The sequence below is a fragment of the Condylura cristata genome, unplaced genomic scaffold (genome assembly GCF_000260355.1).
Source record: "Condylura cristata isolate star-nosed mole 26May11 unplaced genomic scaffold, ConCri1.0 scaffold00024, whole genome shotgun sequence".
Taxonomy (NCBI): Eukaryota; Metazoa; Chordata; class Mammalia; order Eulipotyphla; family Talpidae; genus Condylura; species Condylura cristata.
The window spans coordinates 6609018-6634198 of record NW_004567125.1 but is presented as its reverse complement, the minus strand read 5'-3'; the positions used below and the strand labels follow the sequence as shown (position 1 = coordinate 6634198).

General features: G+C 53.2%; 2 protein-coding genes across 2 annotated transcripts in view; one reads left to right on the top strand and one right to left on the bottom strand.

Annotated features, from left to right (window-relative positions):
* Window positions 1–9699, bottom strand: part of FAM20C (family with sequence similarity 20, member C) — a 46852-nt gene extending 37153 nt beyond the window's left edge. The window contains exons 1-2 of the mRNA XM_004688335.2: window positions 8388–9699; window positions 6333–6511 (exon numbers count right to left, since the gene is read on the bottom strand). Coding sequence (XP_004688392.1) covers window positions 6333–6511; window positions 8388–8995 — 787 coding nt within the window. The 5' untranslated portion in view covers window positions 8996–9699. The remainder of the gene's footprint in view (window positions 1–6332; window positions 6512–8387) is intronic.
* On the top strand, window positions 9382–23688 carry LOC105854031. Its single transcript, XM_012729153.1, has 4 exons — window positions 9382–9969; window positions 15259–15358; window positions 16719–16846; window positions 22728–23688. The coding sequence occupies exons 1-4, from the start codon at window positions 9395–9397 to the stop codon at window positions 22768–22770; spliced, it is 846 nt and encodes a 281-aa protein (XP_012584607.1). The 5' UTR covers window positions 9382–9394; the 3' UTR covers window positions 22771–23688.
* The last annotated feature ends 1493 nt before the right edge of the window (window positions 23689–25181 follow it).

The window sequence follows — 25181 nt, the reverse complement described above, 5'->3', positions numbered from 1 at the left end:
GGTTCTAGCTCTAGCCACCTTGCCTGACAAGGGGAGACAGGTGTCGTGGAGCAGAGAGCCCAGGTGTGCAGGGAAGGGCCCCGCACCCAGACTCACACAAGGACCAAGGCATATGCCTCACTGGTCAGGTCCATGTGTTTGTCAGAGGACAGAGGTCAGTCCAAAGCCACCCACCCTCAGCCCTGGAGAGGGAACCAGGTGAGCAGCAAACCCATTATGGCCACGAAGACAGCTGAGGCCACGCTGTCCCAGCACACACCTGATGGTGCATCCCTCTCTCTCCCCAGGGTGCCCCTCCCACCTGCCTCCTCCTGTCCATCTCCAAAACCCTGCCCAATGCCGGGCCACCATCTTCACATCATCTACACACATTGGGCACCACCCGATGTCCAGGTTCGCCCCCTCCACACTCCACTGTCTGCACTCCCTCCCTTCCTGCCTTCTGTCCCCCCACTGTCTTGGACCAAGGATGTCAGCTCTGTCTTTCCTGGCCTCCTGAAAAGCCCCTCCCCCCAGCCCTGCTCCAATACACATATTAATTAACATGACTGAAGACTGTTAATAGTATGCATCATTAGTTATACACCTTAATATTCATTAGCAGAGCGCTGTGCACTTATTTATATCAGGCTTGGCCTGTGAGCCCCAGGACCACTGAGACTCGGACAGGAGGGGCTTTGCTCATCATCCTTCCCCAGCACAGGACAAAACAAAGTCGATCTTATTACAGGGGTCTCCTTTCAGAAGAGCCTGGGCAGATGCTACATTTCTCAGGAAGTTCCCCAAGGAAGGATCAAGTTAAGCCAGAAGCAAGAGCAGTGCTGGAGGAGAGACCATCCTGAAGGAAGGTGAGTGGCTCCCAGCATCCCACACTGAGAGACGGGTGGGGCAGCGAGGAGCAGGAGACGCAGACCCTGGCCTGCACTGACCAGCCTGTGCCCCCCACTCCCGACATGGTGCGTATAGCCAGCACGTGCTCTTTATTTCCTGGGGCCCCAGGGCTGGCATCTCCAGGCTCCCTTTCCAGCAAGAACCCTGATCCATATTTGAGGGGACATTTCTGTGAACAAATTCTTTTGTTTAGAGAAGTCGTGTCTGAATGTGAGGGGCTTCCAGGCCACAGTGGGGCCTCTGGCTTTGCCACCTTGACCTCGGTCATCTCGTTTGTGAGGCAGGATTGCCATCTGTCTTTAGGGTCGCAGCCAGGCAGGCAGCCCCATTGTTTTCATAGCCACTGCTGTGATCAAGGTCCAGTGATTAAGGGTCACTGAACCCTCCTCTCCCAGAGGAGGCAAGCGCCTCTCCCAGGATAGCTCAAATGAGAAGAATGCAATCCTCCAGCCCCCGGGGAAAGGTCTGTCATTGTTCCAGGCTCCTGGGAGCCCATGTGAGTCTCCTCATAGTGTCCTGGGGGACATCAAGGGACCAGAACCGTGGCCATCTGCTCCAGCATGGAGAGCTGCAAACGACTGAGCCAGGACTGACACCTGCGCTCTAGGCCAGGGCATTCCCAGCCCGACTGCATGCAGGACTGTTGGAGGACTGGGCCACATGGGTGTGGCCACATCAGCACTGTCCAAACTTCAGTCCATCACACACCACGCTGGGCTGTCTGCACCATAGCTGCCTCCAGCCTGGACTGCTATTTACAACGTGCTGTTCTTTAAGACAGCTCAATCTTACTGTGAAAGTTGAATTTACCAACTGGAAGCCACAACCCCACAGGGGAGGAAATCAGGGCCCTTTCTGGGTTAGGATACACTGGACACAGCCTGTGGATTCTCAGCTGCTGTCTATTCAAAATGGAGAAAGCAGATCCTAGGGTGAAGCTGGGTCAACGTCTGCAAGGCTTTACACTTGACCTTCCCCCAGGTGGAAAGCTCTTGGTCACAGAGCGGCCATGTACAGCCTTCTTGGGTTGCCTCAATTGTCCTTTGGGCGGTCTCTGTCCTCCTTCCAAGGTGACCTAAGACCCCTCTAGGACAAAAGCTTTGGACATCCAGTTAATTCTTTGTCTAGGTTGGCTATGCCAGGCCCTAGAGACTGAACCCTGGGGACGAGAGGGAGAACCTGGCCTTTCTCAGGCAGAAACTGCCATCCCAAGGAGCCTGCCTTCCACTAATTAGGCAGGGCAGCCGAGCCAGCCGCAGGCACCCAGGGGCAGCTGCCTCCCATGGATGATGCAGCCGCAGGCCCTTTGTTCCTGGAAGCCCACTGCCAATTAGTCCCAGATCCTGACTAGATCAATTAGCACCAAGACTTTTGTCCAGGGAGTCGTTTTCCTTTGTTCAGGCACCAACCTCAGGCTTTGTCCTGATCTGGAGAGAGCAACTGTGAAGTCTGTACTCAGGCCAGAGGCTGCCCCAATCTCTCACGCCGGTGTGACTTCTCCTTTTTAAGTAATTCCAAATACAGAGTAGTTAATTGTGTCATTTATTCTTTGCATCCATAATTGTGCATGATAGGGATTTAATTATCACCAGCCCAAGCCAAGGGCGCCGCACGCCTGATTTCAAGCTGAACAGAGGTAGATAATATCCGAGTCTCTTTAAAGGCGGCAAACGGCAGGTTACCAAGCAGCCAGGAGCCAGGCTATAAATAAATCTGTGTTGGCCGCAGCGGGTGTACTGCAGGCCACACACACGTGTCTCATGAATTGGATCAAGTGGTTCTGAACACGGGAGATTTAATGGAACCATTCCGAGAGAAAGCTTCAGGAACCTGCAGGAAAAGCTCTCTATTACAGCAGTGTTTCCGGGCTCACATTTAATGGTGAGATGAACAACTGGAAGATTAAAGTGACCACCCAGGGGGCTGGACGGCTGAGAGAATAGAACCCTGAGCCAGAGTGTGGATGTGCCAACCCTGGACTGATTCTCCTCTTGAGGCCTCAATGTCCCCCCTGTAGACTGACAGTTGGAAAGTAGGGTTGGCTTTTGGATTCTGGCTGTTTCTATTTAGACTCTTCTACAACACCACCATGGTCACTGTGATGTTGGCTTTTTCTTCCATTCATGTTCAGAAAGAGGCATTGCCAAGCTTTGAACCCTCAGGCCACTCTGGGATCCTGTTTTCCTATCTGGGGTCTTGGAAAGCTGCAGCCTGCTCTGGGTCTCAGATATGCTGGGGCAGGAACACCAGGCAAACAGCTCTACCTAAAGCCCTCCATGTCCAAACCCACCCCTGGCTCTGCTAAGCTGGGGCCCAGCCAGCTCTGCCATCTCAGCAGAAGGATTTTCAACCAAAATATACAACTAGATGTAGAAACAGACACCTCCTGGAATGTACATATCCTCTCCAGAGCCTGCTGCCAGCCTGGGCTCCCTGCAGACCAGGAGACAAGACTGGATGCCGGCAGCAGAGTTCTCTCTGCTCACAGGTGGAAGGATTTCTTGCTGGCCCAGGAAAGGGGCCTTTCATAAATGTGGACTCACTGTGAGTGTTCAGGCCAAGATAGCAGGGACCGTGAGGCCCAGGTCCCCAGAGGTCCTTCACCAGGCAGCCAGCAATCGCTGTCCTGGGCCGGGAGACCCTCACCTGCCCCAAGAGTCTTAGGGATACTGCGCTGTGTCTGCTGCCTCTCTCCTCGTAGGTGCCCATAGAAGCCACTCAACAGCCCTGTTTCACAGGCCCAGACCCTTCAAAATCTTAAGGGGCAGAAATGTTTGGGGATTCCGACAATTTCCAATGGGGGGAGTTATGCATTGTAAGGTATCATATATTATATAGTGTCCTGGGTCAGAGGTAGAACCCATAATACACACTCCCTTGTCCTCAGAGGAACTGCCAGTAAGAGAAGTAAGGACTTATAAACAGCCTCCAAAATTTAGGTGTTGCCCCCAGATATGTTCAGGTTGAATCAGATTTTGCTATTGCAAAATTATGTTTGGGTTTCAGTTTGCAAACCAGAGATTATATGTGTGCTCTTTATTCCATCTGTATAACCATCTGTATGCTCCATATCCTATCCCAAGCGCTAGACAGTTAAGTCAGTTCCACAAATCACTTTGACTAGTAGAACAGGTTTCAACCTCAGTGGCTCTTCTGCCCTGGGAGATGGACTCGGTCCCATTCACTAACCTTCCAGCACCAACCAGACACCTGCAGAAGGACTGTGATCAGCCTCTCCTCTGAGGAGTGCTGCTCCGAAGGGCAGATGGTTGATGACCAGCAAAGCCAGAGCAGTCCAGGGGGTGAGTGAGACCTACTCAGACAACACAATGACAGATGGCAGGGACTCAGCCCAGGTCACCACTGGGCACAGATCCAGCCAGAACTCTGCAGAGAGCTCTGTCCACTGCATCCTGAGCCAGGCAACATGAACACCACTTCCTGGGGGAGTCAGGCAAAGGGGGTGGCGGGCCCTCAGGCCCTGGGGGTAGGGAAGGAAAGGATCCCAATGTGTAGTGCTGCCTGGGAACATGAACCCCAGCCTGTGCCTGCAGTTACTCCTGATCCCTTCTCTGCACTGCGGATCAGTGGGCTTGGAGGCGGGGGTTGGAGGCTACCTGCATTGGATGAACCCATGGGCCCCTGCAGCCCTCCCTCCACCCAGACCTGACCTGCGCTGCAGAGAAGACTACCGCAAAAAGCACTCATAAGAATTTTACAAGTTCACCATCTTTGATCATCTTATTCTATCCCTGCGATGTTCCTGAGCATGCTTGTGCCCATTTGACAGATGGGAAAATTGAAGCCAAGAGAAGCATCCACAGACAGTGGCAGAGCAGGGCATCGTCATAGAACATTTCATTTCCCTAAAAGCCTCTCTAATTTTAAAATTCTATCCTCATTTTTCTCAGGAAACCCCACTTTCCCTGCCCCCAACTTCTTGGGTGAAAGTCTATAGATCATTTAAGATCCAGGTCCAACACCCTTTCTTAAAAGGTTCTCCATGCCCCTCCTCTTCAGATGGAGATCATCTCCCCAAACACCCTTGGACTTTGCCTGTACTGCATTGAGAGCATCTAGTTCTCATCATTGTGGTTGTACATTTCCTATCCACCCGCAATAAAGGTCAGAAGCAGCAGAATCTCAACAAGATTGGACTCATCCTCAGCTCACCACAACCCAGAAAGGGGACCTGAATGCAGAAGGATATTTAGAAAAGCTGCTGAGTAGGTGAACAAATTGGTTGATGCACTGGCTGTCTATACTCAAGAGAAATGGATACCCAAGCAGTGGCTGTCTGCAAGACAATCCCCCACTCCCCACACACTCAAAGACCCCTCAAGAGACAGTGGAGGGTGCTGAGCTTCTCACTGGAAGGGCTGGGGCTGAGGCCAAGGTGATGTTCAGATTCCTTGCAGGCAGCAAACAAGGAAAGAGAGAACCTCAGCTTGTTCTGGCAGGTTCTCTGTCAGCAGGTGGGACAGTGACACGCGGGGTTTCCACACATGGCAAGTGCTTGGTAAACACCAGTACTGGCAGAGTCAGAAATAGCCTCTGAAGAACTCTGGGTAACTCATTGTGTCCTCACAGTGAACACTTGTGTCAGACACCGGACAGAACCCCAGGACTGGGACTCATTCAGCACTGTGGATGTTCAAGAGACACCCAAGAAGACAAAACCTGGAACTGCCCCCTAAAGCAGTTCTCCTGTTCTCTGGACCCTCCACCTTCAGAGGCTGTGTGCTCCCAGCCAGCTAGCTCCCTGCAAAGCCCCAGGCTGCAGCCCCTCCCCCACTGCCTGCCTCTCTGAGCTGCTGGTGACTAATGGGACCTTCACAAACAATCGCCTACAGGCCCAAGAACAATGGTACCAAACCTCTGCGCTAAGAAACTGCTGCTGACACATTTTCCTGAAGTCAGTAATTGGGTGCCCTTTTTTCCTCCAATTCAGCAGATCCCAAAGCACTCAGAGTTGTTGCCTCTGAATACTAAGTGCATGGCTTTCACCCTGGACAGAGCCAAGCTCTGGCCACTCCCTGTCCACAGGAGGCCTGGCTGGGCCCTGGAACTGAGCTAACCCAAAGCCACAGGAAGTCACAGCTCTCACTGTGTTTCCCTTCCAGTCAGTGACACGCGGGGTGCATTTCCACACATGGAACCCCTGTTGCATGGATATGGCTGAGGGAGAGGCTGCAGTCACCAGGGGTGCCCCTTCCCTACCCTTGGGGATGCCCTGTGGTCCAGAAAACACTCTCCTTGGGCTTCTTTCCCTAAGGTGGGCTGCTAACTGCACTGGGGCATCTCCCCACGGCCTCAGGCTTCCTCAGACCCCGAAGCCTGATCGCCTCAGAGGGGGTGATGCAAAGAGGGCCCAGCAGCAACCTGACCCCCCAACCCCCCCCTCCCTCGCCCCCCCCCACCCGCACCACCTGGACACCTACCGACACTGGTTATCTTCTGAGCACCGAGGTCCCGCAGCAGGGCTTGGATGGCGGGGTTGTGTCTAGAGTACAGCTCATACCGGTTAATACCGATGTGGAATTTGAGCCAGTTGGGATAGGAGTCCACAGCCGCCTCCCCCGTGGGAAGGAACCCTTCATCCTCAGTACCGTCATGTGGCCTATGGAAATAAGGTGGCCCAGAGTCAACAGGACAGCCGCAGTGGCAGTGACAGAAGGGGGCACAGAGTGGTATGTGAGTAAGTGTGGCAAGGAAGCCAACAAGGTTTTAACTCTGGAGTCAAACAAATGCAGCTTTTCTGAAAGCTGCCTTTGCTCAAACAGGACCTGCAATGCCTGCACTTTTTCAGTGGCTGTTGTTCTTCAACTAATAACATATCTAAAGACCCTTAATTCTTACTTTCACGCAGGAGACCCAGAGAAAACTATAACTAAAGCAAGACCAAACCCAGAGCTCAGCACTAGGCCCCCACCGTGTCTGTCCTGGGTCACCAAAACAGCCCGACAAGTGTGATGTCAGCATGGGGTATGAGGGACTGGCGGCTTCCCCTGGGGCAGACAGGCAAACCCACCTTTGACCACAGACTGCAAATCCCAGACACGCCCAGTCTGTCAGAAACCTTGCCTGAGCGCTCTGCTTTTGTTCCAGCAACCAGGGGTAGAGATGATGCAAGAGGCTAAATTTGATTTTAATGAGAGCTGTATTGGGTGGGGAGAGAGGAAAGAGAAAGGCGCTCTCTCCAGCTGAGGTCCAAATTGAGGACCCGCCGCCCACGTGGCCTGAACTCACATCCTTGGCCACATGGCCCAAATCCACATCTTTAGCTGGGGAAGACAGACCCTGCCTGCTTGCTGGGCTAGAGGGAAAAGTAGCACATGTCTCAGCTCTAATTCCCCTGCAAGTGAGGTCCTTGTGACCCAAGTTGTCCTATGAGGAGAGTGGGCCAGGAGCTACCCAGGGCTACAGGTGACCACTGGGTGTGGGCTGTCTCTCCTGTGAAGCCTCAGGCCCCAGACATGGCTCTAATACTCAAGTTTCTTAGCATTTCCTCTAACCTGGCCAGCAGACAATGCTCAGAGGCCACCAAACACTTTGGTGTGTTTGGACAGAAAACACTGGTCTGGTCGAATTTCAGGGGAGAAAGGATTTTTATACGATGTTTTGGAAGCCTGATCTTTCCCTTCTGTTGCTTGGGTAACCTTTTGCAGGTAGTTATTTATTCTGGCCATGCTGCTAGTTAATATTTCACTGCTCTGGGTTGCAGCATCCGCTTATCTTGATATATGGCTGAGGAGGGCCTGGGGACAGAGAGGGTGCTAACCCAGGAGAGTTTACAGAGATGCTCCTGGGAGATGCTTCTCGCCTTTATGAAACAGTCTCCCTTTGCAGCCAGCACTGTTCCAGGCAGGCCATTCTCTGTATCCTAGCCGGGAACACTGCTTTGCTATATGCCTCACCAGGGCCAGCACACACACACCCCTCTGCTAATTTTGTCTCAGCAACTGATTTACAAGTCTCATTAGGTGTCTCCAGTCCCTCCTGAAATGTCTACCAGAGCAACATCACCAAAGTATCTGAAAGCCAGCAGCTGTCCAGGGAAGGTTAGGGGCTGGCTCATGTACCCACTCACAGCTCTGCCATTCATTGCCTGACTCCATTCTCGGTAACCAGGGCTTAGAGGAGGGGAGAGGGTCACTGCCTTCCTGTACATGCAGTGCAGGGCTCTCCCCCAGCAGGGATGTGCATTGACTTTCAGACCATTGGCCACGGTGAACAGCCCCCAAACCACCCAGGAGCCCTTCTCAAGGAGGCAGTCTGGTAAGACAAAGTGCCTGGAGCAAAAGGTGGCACCCACCCCAGCCAGGCTTGGGGGGTGGGGTGGGGGGTGGGAGGGGTTGTCTCCGAGCTTGTACCTCTTTACACAAAGCCTTGTATGCTCAAGGGCTTTTTCAGGGGCATCAGTGCAGAGGTTGATCTTTATTCTCAAAGTGTGCGCGGTTGGCTTAGGGGTATAATGCCCTCCAGTCCCTACTCACCAGTCTGGATTCTCCCCTGCAGCCTTGGGGTTGAATCTTATATCAGTGTTCACATTGAAAAGGACGTCAGCCTCAGTTATCTGTGGAATAGCCAGCTGGTAGAGTGGGTGTTCGAACAGTCTGGCCAGGAGGGAACCGTCCCCACTAGAACCAGGAGGCAGCACGGAACGACGGGGACCAGGATCTCTAAGCAGCGGCCGGTGCGCCAAGTCTCGGGGTCGGGGAGTGACAGGATCCTGCCCTCGCAAGGTGCCTTCGGCCGGTTCCGCCGCTGGCGGCAATTTCTCCAGAGAGTGTGACGTGAGGTTGGAGGACGGGTCAGAGCTGAAGTCCTGAAGGATGCGCAGCGTGTGTTTATTGGGCCAGCCCGCGTCGCCCGTGGCGGAAGCTGCGGCCGGAGGCTCCCCCGGGCGGCCCCTAGCCTTGACCCAACCTGGTGCCACCGCTTCGGCAGCGGGCTGCGCGCAGGAGCAGCCTGGCTCCCCGGAGGGCCGCGCGGAGCGCCTCTCCAGCTTGGGCAGCAGGTCCAGCACGATGTGCAGCGCGCAGGCCACGAGGAACACCATCAGGATGAGCACACGGAACCTCCGCACCAGGATCATCTTCATGGCGAGCGCGGCCTGAAACTCCGGTGCCCTCCCGGAGCGCGCCCTGTCGGTGCCCCTCTAGTCTCGGCTTGGCACAAACGCGGTGCCGCGGCACGGGTCAAGGTCCATGTGGCTCAGAAAGCTACCAGCTCCGGCGCTGTACCAGGGTCCCGACCGCGTGTAGGGCACCCACCGCCAAAGAGCCTGTTCTCTGGGCCATCTCGGAGCCGCTCCCTCTCGGCCTCTCCGGAGCGGCCGCGCCCTCAGCCGCTACCCCAGCGGTCCTCGTCCGCGGAGCTGGGGGCGCGGGGAGCAGCTAGCCAGGTGGTTGGGAGCGCACCCGGATGAAGCCCCGCGCGCGCAGCTGCCGGCTCGGGTCTCCCGGGCCGCGGCCGAGATCATCCGGCACACAGGGCCCCTATGCTGCGGCCCATCTCAGCCAGGGCGCGGCGGCCGGGGGTGGAGGTGGCGACGGCACAGCGCAATCCGATCCGCCGCGCAGTACCCTCCGCGGCTCCGTGGGCCGCGGGAGGCGCCTGGCCGGCAGGCAGAGAAGGGGCGGCTCCTTCGGGCAAGGCTTGGTGGCACTCACACTGCTGCTGGGAGGCGGGGACCGGGAGGGGGAATGAGGGCGCGGGGCCGTGGAGACCGAGAGGGCGGAGGGGGACGCACGGAGCGGCAGGCGAGGTCCCCGGGCAGGTGCAGCGGCAGGGTACGGAGCTCAGCACCCTCACGGCCGAGGCTTTCGGCACCCCGCGCCCCAGGCGGGGAGATATCCGAGCGCGGCGGAGCCGCCCCCCGCGTCAGCGCCAGCAGATTGGTGGAGCGGCAGCCCCGCGAGTCACCGCCGGGTCCCGGCCGACTCCGCTCCCTTTCTCCTTTCTCCTCCCCTCGGCCGCGCCCAGCGATGCCTCTGCAGCTCCCGGCCCGCTAAGGAGAGGGCGCCTTCTTCCCGTGGCTTGCCGAGAGAAGATGGAGAGGCCCCAGAAAGAAAGGTGGGAGGGTGCGGGTCCCGCGCCCCGGGCTCCAGCTTCGGGAAGAGGGGCGCGGCGCTGCTGCAGGGTAAAGTTGAGGTGGGCTCTGCGGGCCGGCCGTTGCGCCAGGACCTCCACCCGCCCTCCCTAGGCCGGTCGCCGCCAGCTGCAGTCTTTCGGCTCCTCCCTAGATGAGTGCGGGCCAGAACCCTGGCCAAGTCCCTCCCCGGAGCTGCTGGGCGTGCGCCGCCGGATGAGCTCCCCGCGGGGCGACGACCTTGTGCCCCACGCCCCCGCCTGGGGCGGCCCAAAGCGGACGAGGGGAGGAGAGATGGCGGTGGTGGTGGTGGGGAGCTCAGAAAAGAAGACTAGAGGAGCGCAGTCTTTGACCCAAATCCGGAGGGACGCCAGAACAGCGGCGAGGCTGCCGTACCCGGCTGGGGTACACCATCCCAACCCAAGGGGACCACGCCTGTGCCTTAACCCTGTGGCGCTCCTGGAGCTGAGATTCGCTTGGCACTGAGAGGTACCGAGTAAAGAGCAGTTGGCAGCTCGCTGGATTTGGGCGGGCAGTGCGCGCACCCGCTGCATTTGCCCAGCCACAGGCGCACCATCAGTCACCCACATCCAGGGAGAGAATTCAATCACTGGTCTCTTCTGCGCCCATACAGCTTCTGGGCTCCCGTCCCCGATAGGGAGCGTTAATGTGAATGTGAGCCTAAAACCATGCTTAGGAAGGTCGGTGAACCTAGCCAAGGAACAGGGCCACAAACCTCACTCCAGCAGACAGTCTCCGCGCCCTCAAGGCAGTGTACATTCCTAGGCAGCTAGATGAAGAATCCTCCCTCTGCTCTGAGCCAGCCTACTGTGTCCCCTAGGCTCACCCTTCTGTCTCCGTGCCTGACACAAGTGTGATTTGTAATAGGCAGCTCCAAGCTACTTGTAGCGTGAAGGAAGTGTCCCCAGCAGTTGGTCAGTGAAAGAGGTATTTCTGAAACTTTTTTAAATGAGTAAAGTGGTGCTGATTGTGCTGGAGTGGAGGGACCTGAGGGTGAAAGCAGGTTTGACCTCTAGCTGGAGCTCCCCTCCCTCCCCCTCCTTTGTCTTCCTCCCTCCACCAGCCCTCACCCACTCCTCCTACCTGACTTCTTCCACCCACTCCCCATTCTCTCCCTTCCCCACCACCACCACCACTCAATTTGTTTTCCTAGAAACACACTCTACTTCTGAAAAACCCATCTTCATTTTTTGAAAGAATTATTCCTTTATTATAAGATTTTTATTTTATTTATTTTTGTATAGAAGAACTGGAGTGTAGGCAAGAGATTTGAAGGATGAGAGAATTCACCAGAGACAGGCTGGGGAGCAGAACTGGCAGATCCCCTGGAATACACTGCTGAGGGGAGCAGCAGGCGAAACAGGAGAGGTCTGCTGTGCTGTGTGATAGGCTAACTCCCCTGGCCGCCTGACAGGTTAACTCCCTGGCCCTGGGAAGGACCGTGCAGTGGTAGCACTGAGACTTAACCCCTAGGCCAGCAAGGAAGCCCTGAAAAACCCATCTTCTGCTCTCAAATGTGGTTTGTCTCCCTGAATTTACATGCTCCACTGCATGGAGCTCAGATGTAGCTTACTCATGGGTCTGCCTAGGAGTCTATAGATCTGGACTGCAAAGAAGGGTCACAAGTCATCATCCAACTTGAGGCAGGAAGCTAAGGTGACACATGTGGAAGGAGTCTTCAAAAACAGTGTAGGAAGAGTATAAAAGTCCTTGACCCGATCTTTTTGCCTGGTTCCTTTATTCTTTGCTCCAAGGAGTGATTTGACTTGATTCAATAAATTCATCTATGAAAATCACAAACAGCAAACTTACAGACACCCACATGCATACAGCATACATATATGCATAAACACAGATGTCCACACAGACACATAAGTACAACGGCACATATATACACATACGTGCTGAGACATACAACTCATGCACACATATGCAGAAAAGAGACACACACACACAGACACATAGTATAGAGCCGGACGCTCCCTTAAGTCTCTGCCTTTTTGTCCCTGGGCCAAGGTCAGGCGGGCCAGGCTGGACATACAAGAAAGAATGCCCCATTACAAAAGGCTACAGCTTCAACGAGCCAACACAAATTATGGCAGGTGGTGAGTGGAATTGTGAATAAAAATAGGGTGGTGCAGCATTTGCCAGATTATTGTAATTGGTCGGAGAAAGTCCCAAGAAGGTGAGAATGGGACAGGTATGCCTTGCCTGGACTGGAGATGACCAGACTATGGGTCGATGAAGGCAAAAGAAGGGAAACCAGTTAGGAGTCGGAGGAGGTGACCTGGATGAGTAGGGTAAAGCTTCCCCATATCTCAGGCTCAGACACCTGCTGAAGCTAGGGTATGGGGTTAACCTTGGAGTAGGGAGGAAAGAGGGCTCCAGGCCTGTGCTGGGGTTCATCTAGAGCCCCGAGGTTATGTGAACAAGAGAACTGAGATGTAGGAAATTGGGATCTGATTATGGGTTGTGTGTTGTCTGTGTAACTAGAGTCATGTCCAGGTTGGGAGATGGGATAGTAGGACCAAGAGAGAATGGGTGGGAGACTGAGAACTGGCCTCCAGCAGGGAAGGATTTATGGGGGGGGGGGGGGAGGACATATTGGGAGGTCTTACTGGACAGCCCTGGTGTAGTTGTGATGAAAACTAGCAGAACAGTCTTAGAAGTGGAGGGTGATAGAGACCAAGTGGAGACTGGTCTTTTGAGGAGTTTTGTGTGAAACAGAGCAAAGAAATGGGATGACTTGGGTACAAGGCAAGACTGACTGACCTATTCCTGGACCAGGTAGGGCATGTGGACAGTGTGAAGAGGCTCATGGGAGGACTAGCTCCCTTCTGCCATCTCACCCTTGGAGACTTAGCCCTACCTGCAGGTGTAAGGGGGGAAAGGGCCCTTCATTGGAGTGTCCCAATGAAGTGGAAGGGGTAGGAGCTTCCCAGGCAAAGCAGAGCAGCCTGCTCAGGAGATATGGTATCTTGGGGTCCTTCATGGTGCATCCTGGGAATAAGAGGGGCAAGAAAGCTCCTGCCTCTGATGGGTTCCCAGCAGCTGAGAACCCTGCTCAGTGTTCTCTGAGTCCTGTTAAAGCTGCCCTTGAAGAAGGACATAGCCTCTCCAGGCCTCTCTGGGGTGAGAAGTGCCTAACCAGCCTGCTGCTAAGCCACCCTTCATCTCATTAAACAAAAAGGGCCCCTTTTGGGTAAAGAAAAATCTGGACAAAGTAGCGCAGCATGCACCTGGCAGGCTACCTGTGTGTAAGAAAGGGAAAGAAACTGCACACACATGGACATTGCATGGGGACATGGCAGCCACACTGAAGAACACGCAGCCCACACCACAAGACAAGCCACAGAGCCTGAGGGATACAAGGTAGGCAGGAAGAACTGAGCTGAGGAGGACAGGCCGTACTAGGAACTGTGGCCCATGTCTGCCTGAGGCCTCACGGAGCAAAGGATCGTAGGTTTTCCTTCACTGGTGTGGACAAGGCAGTCCCAGAGTGACCCACCCACAGCTCAGATCATGTGATATTTAGCTAAGAATTATTCACCCAAGACCCACATGGAAGCTCGGGGCTGTTTACCACTGGGCAACCTAGGCATAGGCTATTCTGGGAGATGGGGGTGGGGACAGCCTAGGAGGGGAGGGCTTGGCTGGACAGCAGGCCAAAAGTGGGCCATAGTTTTCACCTGGCATCCGTGGGTCTTAGGGAGTGCAGAGTCTTAATCCCTGTGTGGAAAGCCAGAGAGCGTGGAAGATCCTTGTCTCCACTGCGGGGAACTTGGCTAGCAAGGGGTTGACAGGGCAACCGTGCTCTCTAGGAGAGATGCCTCCTTAGGAGAAGAGACTAAGACCAGCATCCTCTGTGTGGCGTTGAGGAGCTAGAGGGCTGCTGTGCGGGGAAGCTTGCCATGAATGAAGATGGCCCGTCCCTGCAACAACCATAACCAGCTTACTGGCCTCACCCTCCGCCCACCATCACTCGCCAGGCCTCTCTGGTCCTCTGGTTCCAATTCTCCAACCATGACCTAATTAAAATGATATCACAGGCCCGCCCTGGTGGCGCAGCGGGTTGGAGCACTGCAATACAAAGCTAAAGCAGAGCCATGGCGGCTTCATTGTGGGTTCAATCCCCACCCTAGAGGTGACCCACATGGCGCAGCAGCCTTCTCCTGCTCTCCCACTGCTCCCCTCAGCAGTGTACTTTGTCCATCTGCCTGTTCTGCTGCCCAGTCTGTTTCTGGCAAGTCCTCTCGCCACCCCTGCACCTCTGGCTGTACCCTATTTCTGTATGCATAAATAAATAAATCATTAAAAAAAGAGATCACAAAGTCAAAAAAGGAGCAAATGAAACATTAGTTTATTTTGTACATTCTGTATTGCTTAAAGGATTTTATATTCTTTTCTATCATATTAGAATAGACACCAAAAACTGGTCATCTATTGAACATAAATAAATGTTAGGAAATTCTGCATGAAGGTAAGCCTACAGTCTGTTCACTGAGTCTCTACACACAGACACATACACAGATGCTCACATGTATATACTCATCAGTCTGTTCATTCAACACAATGCAGTTTAGTAAAATAAAAACTAAATATGCAAAATATTTCTACCTGGAAATTAATGCCACAAATAAAAACACTCTGATATGTAATTTGGGGGCTGTGAAGTAACCAGAAGGGAAATTCTACTATTGAGAAATGAACACAGCGAGCACAGCACTGATTAAAACCGGTAGGACATCCCCAAAGGGCTCGAGGAGGGAGCGTAGCATTGATGACGCATTCATTAGAAATTGGAAATGACTAAAAATAAGAGAGCTTAGGTTTCCGCGTGCAGCAGGACAGAAAGAACAATGAAATAAGCCTAAGAGAAGGAATGGCACAGAACACCATCAAAGCAGCCAAAAACAATGGTGAAGTTGGCTAATAAAACAAAAGACATTTCTCTGAATAGCCCAATAAGAGAGCCAATTGGTTGTGAAATCTGATTGAGGACAGAAAAGAGAGACAAAATAAAGGCCATAGGAGTGAGCGAGGTATATGAGCGCAATGGGAGCTGGTTACAGTGGCCCCAGGAAAGTCCAAGCCACTCGAGGCCCTGGCGTGGGAAGAGGCACATGAAACCGGGATTTTTACAGAAAAATTCAATGACCCAAAACGATTTCAGAAGTACTAGGGAAAGAAGCTAGACAAATTGTCCAAAGAAACATCGAAAAATGATCTAATATTTTTTTCCCTAAAAACAGAAGGCTCATTTTACGTGACGGCTTCACCAGACATTTCGAAGAACATATTTCGAAGGTCCCAGAAATTGCTCAGAGTGCAAGGGAAAGAAGGAAGTCGCCGGTGGGTTCTGGCTGTGTCTGCACACTGCTGTCGGCCTCGGGGGAGGCCTTTCTGGAAGCAGATCACTTCATTGGCTTGGCAAAGGAGAACACCTTCTGAGGATCCAATACCTGCTGAAAGCCACTTTGTAAACTCCAACACTTTGCCTTGTAAAATTTCTTAGCAAACCAGGAATAGTGGGGAGTGGCTGCTCTGTGGCTGGGGTCACCCCTGGAGACACGCAGCCCTTTCCAATCCTGCTGAGCAGAGATTTATTTGCAGCATTCCTTGCAAATGAGGAATTGCTTCTCTTTGTGGACCATGGAATTTTCTGAGGCTCCTTTTCACTTCACTGTGAGCTCTCTTCCCTTGCCTAGTAAACACCCACGGAGCTGCGCCCCACCCCTTTCTTACTGTCCTCTGGGTCAGAGGAACACTCAGCCTCTGCACCTGGAGACACCGGCTCCATCCTCTTTTTCTCCATGCACCCCAAGCCCTCTTTCCAGTGCCTGCTCTCTCCACGTGCCCCTCAGCCTCCTAAATCCCCTCTGCATGCACCCCTGGGCTCCCCACCAGTCCAGCAAATACCTTTGGTGCTCTAGTACCCACACTTCTACATGCCCAGGCTTGCCCCCTCCCTGGAACTCAGGACTGCTCCAACTGGCTCTCCAATTAAATGTCGAATGGGAGTCTCCAACCCAATGTGTCCAAGACTGAGATCTCCCCAATAGTGCTCCTAGCTAGCCCCCAAATCATGGGCTCATCCTTGATGTAAATCCTCTTAACACAATTTTTATAATAACCCAGAATCCAGCACTTCTTTCCACCACCACTGCTAATGATGGTCACCATTGTCTCTGGCTGGACTGTGGCAGTAACCTCTTCTCTGGGCCCCTGGTTCCTGTACCCCCTCCTCCTGCCTTTCCCCCCACAGCATCAGTATGATCCTGTTAAGACAAATACTTCAGGTTGTTTTTCCTACTCAAAGTTCAACTGTTCTTCATCAAAGTACTGACCAAGCCTGTAAATGCACCCCACTAGTCATCTCTGCTTCTCTCTCCTCTACAATCCGGTGGTGACCATCATTAGCAGTGGTGGTGGAGAGAAGTGCTGGATTCTGGGTCGTACCCCAGGGTCTTCACACACACGGAGGAAGCACCCCAGTCATCTGCAGCATTCTCCCACACCCACACACTTCTGTCAGCTCTCCCCGTCAACACCACACTCTGTCAACAACGCCTTTGGCTTCATCTCCTCCCTCCATCTGCTGCCTTCTGCATAGTCTGCTCTCACCTCAATAACAGGACACTGCTCACATGGTTGTTAAATTATCACTTACATGTTCCATATTCATTTCCTCACTTTCTTCTTACCTTACCAGGGAGGTGTGATGAATGCAGATCGGTGTATCTGTCCCTCCGGTGAGCCAGACGTGACCCAAGTCTCCCCACCATCACCTTGCAGCAGGAAATCCAGAGCATTTGTGAGGCCACAGCCCCTCATCCAGGGGTGAGTAGAAGCTTGTTCACAAGCAGTGGGCAGGTCCTGCACCCTGGCTTTTAGAATATTGCTCATGGAGAGCGTGAGAATTGGTGGCCGACATGTGTGCCACACTGCCCTTGGTCAACCAAACTGGTGTTGATAACACAAAATAGCAGCTGGCCAACCGGCGTCCATGGCCAATCGGAGCTGCTGGGAGCCCACCCTCGGCGGGGCAGGCTGGGGTGCTGAAATGTATGGAGACGCGGAGCTGGCCTGGCTGCTTTCTCAGGCCTGGAAAGAGCTCTGGTGCAAGTCGCCAGAGGGTCTGGTGGCTGCTGACCTCTGGTCATGGCATCTGTACTTGGTGACCAGTAGCATGCTGGCAGCAACTTGTAGTCACAAGTCTAAAACGTGCAGCCCCTAAAGGAAGGACAGTGAGTTTCAGGATCTGTGTTCTGTCTGTCGGGAAGACCCTGCTGACCGGCCAAAGGGGTCAGGGGGCCCAGCTGATCTCTGCTTGGCCAAAGCAGCCCCTCTGTTCTTAGAAGCCACTTGCAGGACACCCTCTGCCTGAAAGCTCCTCTCCCCAACCCCGACATTAATAACTGACTCTTCTCCTTTGGCCTCACTCTCCAAGAGCCCTCGCCTGCTGCCCCTTTGTTGATTTATTCTCCATGTGACCTGAGCCTGCCCGTCCCTGGCTGCTGTGGGCTGCAGAAGGCAGGACCCCACTGTGTCGTGTCATTGTGTCTTCATTGCTTGGCACACCTTAGGGCTCATCCAGGGGTGAGTCAGAGGACACCCCCAGTCTGTTCGACTCTATGGTCATTGGCTGAGTACTTACCGTGTCCTAGACCCTCTGCTAGGGATGGAGGGGAGCAAGGAATGAACCAGATGTGCTCTCACCTTTCAGTGCTCACCTTTCCTCTTTTGAGGAGAGGGCATGGGGTGTTGGAGGCTGAAATGGACACTCAGGGACATCCCATGCTACTGCTCCCAGAAGCACGTGTGACCTCGTGGGTCCAGCGCCAGGTGGACACTGTCTGCAGGCACGTTCTTGTCAACACTCAGACCTTACAACAGAGATGCCTTCAGACCCAAACAGAAAGACAAGCAAAGAGTGTTAGGGACGCCGCTTTGAGCCAGTTAGGTCATTTAGGGGTCAAGGCATCCAGTATGGGAAGGATGAAGGCGAAATAATGAAGGGTGTTATCAATTGATTTGTCTCCATCCTCTCACCAAATGAGGGACATTGCTCTGATGTCCACCAATGCTTGCTAACTTGAATGTAGAAAGACAAAATTGACAAGACTTGCACAATATTTTTATCACCAACTTGCCAGTGACATTATTTTCTCTTTTTGTGGTAATGGGGAAGTAATTTTAGAAGAAGGCATTGTGTAAAATTAAAAGGCATTCACCAAACATTATTTTAGGTATGAATGTAATCTACAGGTTTGGTGATTAGAGATGAAAATGCAAATATTAGACAATTAAGATTTGATATTAGAGGCAAATGCAAGATTCAAGTGAGGGAATAAATTATAGCACAACATCTTATTCAGAGCCTCAGATGTCTGGTTGTCGGGAGTAAAAACCTCATTCTGATATTCAGCATAGTATGGAGACATCAGATCCCCCAGGGGCACAGCTGTGCCGAGGAAACATTACCTTTGCCTCTTCAAGTTTGCTCTGATGGTCCAAAATGCCCTGGCCTCAGAACAAGCTTCAGACAATGCAACTATGTTGAGAACTCCCTCTCCACCTCTGCAAGCCCTGCAAGTCCACATCTTTGGAGCTCAGGTGCAAGCCCAGGTGAGCCTTGCAGAGCACCAAGGACCGTTCTTTGCAGCCTCTGTCCTGTACGCGGCAGGCTCTGTCTGCAGGCTGCAGGCTCTGACTTTAATTCAAGGCACCCCCCCATACACACACACACCAGGGAAGAGGCTCAAGGAAATCTCTCCTTGGGGACCCCCAGAGTGAGGGCCACGGTTCAACCCAGACAAAAATCTGCCACACTTAATGTTGCCATAGAAACATTTACAGGACAGAGTAGAACTCCTCCCTCCCTGGCCCTGGAGGTCATGAGAGCAGAGGTGTCTCCCAGGCCCCTGTGGTGATGTGTACCCTGCAAACGGTGCAGCCAGGGAGCCCAGCGCTCAGCTTCTCCCACAGAGGGACCAGGCCTTGTGCCCAGCACGTGAGGCTCATCAGGAAGAGCCCTGACTAGGGGCATCAGACTCTGAGCTCCATGATCCCCGTGGGTGTGAGATTACTGCACACAGATAAATCCTGGAAACAGCTGCCCAGAATATTCTTTGTATTGGCAAGTGTGCGTTGAGGTCATTATTCAGGATTTTATAGGCGGATCTTGGCTGCGTCCCAGAATGCCTGTGTCTTTGCAGAAAGGGAAGTTGTGCTTTCTGGGTGACAGATGTCTCCATCACACCTCTGCATCATCACCATGTGATGGACTGGACAGTGCCCTGCAGAATGCATCTGAGGGGTGGGGTGTGGCCTGGGGTGGGGGTGTGGGGCCCGCATGATCTCCATGAAGGTTGTTTCTCACTCTGCTGTTCCTGCCTGTCAAGTCCTATGGCAAGAACAGTCTGGAGCCCACATATCCAGGCAGCCCAGGGCTTGGCTTTTGTCCCCTGGGGTCAGGAAGGTGTGTCTCCTCCAGGCCTCAGAAACTTTGCACTTTTTTCTCTTTCTGTGCCCTGCAGTCATCAATGGGAATTTCCTCCATCAGGCCCTGCTCTCTTTATCAGAAGGCCAGCAAAATCAATTCTCGTTTGGTGTGAACCTATCCTCCCCCTTCCAGGCAGTGTAGTGAAGGCTGAAGCCCCATTCTCTCTGCTCGCTCCACTGCATGCCTGTCTCTTGGGGTATGTAATCATGGCTCAGATCTGCCTCCAGCCTCTGGCTTTGCAACAGAATTTGAAAAGAAGGATTGATTTCTCAGTCCAGGGAAATCACTGCATTTGGCCCATAGAGAAAACAGCTTAAATATCCCAGAAAGCCAGCTCTGCTCCTTGTCTCCACCCTGCTCAAAGGCTGAAAGAAAGGCTCTGCTCTACCAGGGAGAGAACAGTGCTCTGGGAGACTCAGAAGACCAGCTCCCAGGACCCTGCTGAAAGGTCAGGATGAGGGTCCTGGAAAGTGATTCAGGAGTATAGACAAGCAGGTGGGATAGGCAGCGCTCCAGGAAGGAGAATGATCCAAAAGCTGGGAGACTGAGGGAATAGGGGTAGTGTGGGGATCCAGATCCTTCTCTAAGGGACCCTACCATACACAGGCAGTGAGTCAGAGGAATCAACGACTTCAGCTCAGCCATCAGCACCTGAGTCGTCAGCAGACAGGTGGAAGAAGGGTCAGCTTCAAGGCAGCTATGCCAATGCGGGCCCTTTTGTTAGCCAGGTTTCAGGGGCACAGCATAGGAAGGGCCTCATTGATGCCTCACCCTGGTCTCCCAGACCAGCTTCCTATCCCACAGCTGGTGAAAACTCTCCTTTCCCGCTGAGCAACACCTGTTCCAGGTTGTTGCCCTTGACACAGACCTGACCACAACCCACACAGGTGGCATCAGTCCATTTTCTTCTTCCCAGCAGAGCAAAAGACCCTAGACAGGCTGAGTTCTCCCTGACCCAGCCTTCATGTGACTTGAGGGGTTGGGGGACCCAGGTTTCCTTTTACCCTCCCTGGAAAACACAGCTGCTTCGTTGGTCTTCCCTCTTCTCCCCAGTCCAGGCTTCACTTGACAATAGTTTTGAAGATATAAATAAGGTTTCCAGAGGCCTAACAATCTGGAACAATGAGAGAGAGCAATTTGGAACAAGGTGGGGGCAGGGGCAAAAGGTAGGTAGTCACTGGGTGCCCACAGAGACCCCAAAGCAATGGGTAACTTTCCGAAACTTTCTGCACCTGCCATTGTTGGGTCCCCTGCTCCACGCTGGCTCCCCTGCCCTCCCACATGCCTTCATTCTGCAGATGGACAGTGGGAAGAACCACCCAGCAGCCTCACCAAAGCACACTTAGCACGGAGGTTTGGCTGCCTGGAATCTATAATAGGCTGAGCGGGGAACTGGATTTCTCCACGTGATTCTGGCCTCAGGTCCACAGAGACTAACACATGGGGAAAGCCAGGAGACCTGGGGGTGACTCTCATTCCTGAATTCCTGGGGAAGTAACCTCAGAAATGGGGCACATTACATAGCCACTCTACACCCCAAAAGCCAGTGTTTGGGTCCTGCTGCTACCCAGGACCACGGAGCTCCCAGAAATAGAGGGTGTACCTGCATTGCATGTCAGCCTGCAGACATGCACAACTGAACCCCATCCAGGGCTATTTCATTGTTGCTGAACCCAAAAACAAAGTATCTGGGTTAGGTATGTGCGTTAGGTGTGTTAAATACCCATGGCGCCAACTGATCTGAAAACAAACCTACTTTCTAAAATCACTGAGCCTGGAAGAAACAGAACTCTTGGTTCTGCTTTGTTTCTGCCAGCTGACTGCCCCTCTGTTCACCCTCTAGGATTCTGCTCTTAACTCCCCAGTTTCAGGGGGCTGGGAATGCAGGTGGGGTCACTTGCATGGCCCTTCTTCCAGCTCCCTCCAGGCCCCCATGGGTCTAGAATGGTGGCCACTGGCTGGTTCTGCTTTAGGCAGTTTGCATAGAGTTGTATTAGGGGGTTCAGGCTGCTAGAACAGAACACCGTGCAAGGGGGTGTAAACAGCAGGACTTTAGTCCTCTCAGTTCTAGAATCTGGACGTCCAAATCAAGGCAGGTTCAGTGTCTGGTGAGGGCCCCTCTTGGCTCACGGATAGCGTCTTCCTGTGTGTCCACACAGGGCCAAAACAACAAGAGTGTCTTGAGTTCTTTCATTGAGGACATTAGTCCTATTAACGTAGCTTCTACGCCATGATTTAATCACCCCCCCAAATCCCTACCTCCTAATACCATCTACTGGACATCAGGGTTTATCCTATGAACTTGGGGCAATACAAACATGTGTTGATAGCAGAAAGGTTACAAGGATACACCAGATTCATCTTATTCTAGGGTCCAAACCATTCAATGAAATGAAGGGGACTGGCTTTGCCTTGACCAGCATCTGTCCTGCTTACCTGCTATGTAAACAGCAGAGCCAGGCAGGGGAATGCCCAGAACCCAGAGTGTCACCCCTGGCAGAACCCAGAGTGTCACCCCTGGCCGACACAAGATATCAGAAGACCTAGGGAGGGAGTGGCTGGGAGCAGCCAGCGGCTTCATCCCCAAGAGAGAAGCCGCAGGGGCTGCCCTGCAGGAGTCTCAGAGGATCAAGGTCCCACGGGCAGGAACTGTGGTGGTGTCCCCTGACATCTGGGCCCCAGAGGAGCCATCTCTATGCTCACCCATGCTGCGTCCCAGTAAAACTTGATTTATGGACACTAAAGTTGAATTTCATGTGATTTTTCTTGTGTCAAGAAATAATCTTTAGATTTTTTTTCTCCCGACCATTTCAAAATACAAAAAAATAATTTCTAGCTTGCTGGTAAGCAAAGATAAAGGCTAAATTGAACCTTAGAGCTTTTCCTCTCTGATCTTAGGTCATTCTTTTTAGAGACAGTTTGGCTTTATATTTTAAATATAAATTGTTTTGTAAAGTCTTCCTTTATCTATGTTTTGAACAAGGAACAGTGTTACAGACGACCATACCTGCTGCTTGGGTCAGAATGTATAAATTCCCTCCTGCACTTCTTGAGTCATGAGCCCCCTGCCCCCACCCCCAGGAGCTTGTCCCAGAACTTCCTGGAGAGCGCTCCTGGCAGGAAAACCCGGGGTCCACGTGTGGGAGGAGCACAGGGGTCTAGGCCTGGCTCTGTCTCCCTTAATGCCCCTCTCTCCTCTCTATGTCTCATCTGAAGGACCCAGGATGATCCCCTGAGACTGGGTGGGATACGCCAGTAGGAGCTCCAGAAGCTTCGTCCCTGGAATCTCCCATGAACCCCTGAGGACCAGGGAGAGTGGTCACCAGCTCAGCAAGAGGCCACAGCTGTCCTGGCTCCCAGTGAGCAGAGAAGCATGGATTTTCCAGGTCTAACTTGGCTCCCTCTAGAGCCTCAGAAATGCAGGTCTGGGGGAGAAGAGGGGTATGGGCAGGGGAGGGACAGACCCACAGCCAGACTCGCACGAAGACAGACCCAGGGCATAGGCCCAGGTGACCCTGTGGTCCTCCGGACCAGGACGCCAGTGGAACCCCCGCCTCGCGCTCCTTCCCTTGCCTGTGCCCACATAGGCTGCAGGTGAAGGTGCGTCTTCCCCACCGCTCCCCAGGTCTGCACCAGGACACTGGGGCTGGGGACCCTGCTCAGCCCTGCCCCCTCACAGGCTGGCTAGCACAAGCCTCCTTCACAGCCTCCCCTCCAGCTGCTCCTGGATGGAGCACTGAGCCGGGAAGCCATTTTTAAAGGTTGGGGTTGCTCAAAGCAAAAAAGAAGAAAAAAACTGCAGTTGGGTTTCTGATTATCGCAAATAGGAAAGCTGCCTCTACTGGAAAGCTGTGGGTCCCATGAGCTGTGGGGAAGCAAAACATGGCGGGAACCCCGTGAAGAGCCTGACGTTCCCTCCACCCCCTCTCTGGCAAACTCCCATACATACCCTAAGGGTCTCTTCAGGGGTCACCACTCCTGTGAACCCTCCTAGACAGGGCTTGCGTCTCCCTCCTCTGGGGTGGCCCATCACCACAGAGCATAGCTGTGACCCCACTGACCAGCAACCGCCCACAGTTGGGTGTCAGTGAGTACCCCTAGTGCCTCCCATCCCTTCTTGCCTTCTGGGCACACAGGATCTGTGTGGTCTGGCCTCTGCCACCCCTGTGAGGTAAAGTCCCTCCCATCCCCGCCCCCCCTCCCCTGCCAGAAGGGGTGAAGCAGCACAGCCCGAATTTCCAATGCGAAGTCACACCTCTCACCCCAGCCAGTGAGAGTTCGGGTAGCCCAGCCACCATGCTGCTGCTCTTTGGGGACCTTTTAGGATCTCTTTGGGCCTCTTTTGGGGCCAGGGACACCAGGGCATCACGTGTAAAGGTGTAACTCTGGGAAGCAGCCAGAGCATGGGTGGGGTGGGGAGGGGGGATTCCCTCATCCTGGCAGGGCTGACATTAGCAAACGCTGCAACAGCAATTTTCCCAACCTTTAAAAATACAAAAAATAATTTTGCTCACTGGTATGCAAAGATGAAGGCGAAACTGGACTTCTGTAAACTTGGGGACCTTGGGTAAGTCTTTTTAGTTTTCTGTTTTATATTTTTTCTACATTTTACATTTCCTACATTCTAATTTTTTACATTTACATGGCTACATTCTGCATTTTCTACATTTCTGCAGTTTTCGACATGATGCCAGTGTAACTTCTTATAGAAGTTGTCTCTTTGGTGCCATCTTCCTGGCTACCCGAGGAAACCCCAGAAGTCTCCAAAGAGGGTCCCCATTCCTGCTCGCTGCAGGCCTAGGAGAGCTGCACCTCCCTACCTGCTGGCAGCAGGACCTGCCAACCAAAGCCGAGGGCTTGCCAAACACACCAGCCAACGGTCACGATGGGGACCCTGGGTCAGGGCAGCAAGGATGCTGGAGGGTCTAGGCAGGCCCATGTCTGTGTTCACATGTGTGTGCTCTGGTATGTCCAATCACATGCAGTTACACAGACCCCCTTCTTGATTTCAGCAGGGACCATTTGCAAGTCTCACACACACAAAAAGCCAGGCAGGTAAACAGCAAGTTTGACATTCATACTCTAACGTTCCAGCTGTAAGAGCAGACAGGCCTTGGATGGGAGTGTCAGGGGTGAGAGGAATTTCCCCATTTAGCAGCTCTGGAAAACGAGAACCTGAAGAATTTGTGAAACACATGCTCGCTGTCTCCAAAACACACCTAGGTGCTCACATAGACTAGGTCCCTCCACCTCTCCTGCATGGGTCCAGACAGGTTCAGGGCTTCCCTGCTCCCAGAAAATTCAAGATTTCTCCCCACATTGTGATTTGCAGCTGTGAACCTTGAGCTGCTTCCTAGATTTTCATAGACCAAGGCCCAAATCCACAGCGACTGTGAACATGAGTCCAGGTGAAAATAGCACCTTGGATCAATCCCAGGAGTCATGGGTCACAGGTGGCAACCTGTGTTGCCCCTTGTCTCTCTTCATGGGTGCAGGAGGCTTGAGGCTCCTCTTGAGAGGGGCCGCAGATTGGTGAGTGCTTGAGGAGAGAAAGACAGACACTAGTATCCCGAATCCTCCTGGGGGAAGAAAAGCAACTATGAGAGAGATGCCCAGGGCCTTTCCAAAATATCTGAATATGCCACTCTGGCTTCTGACCAGCATGGCATC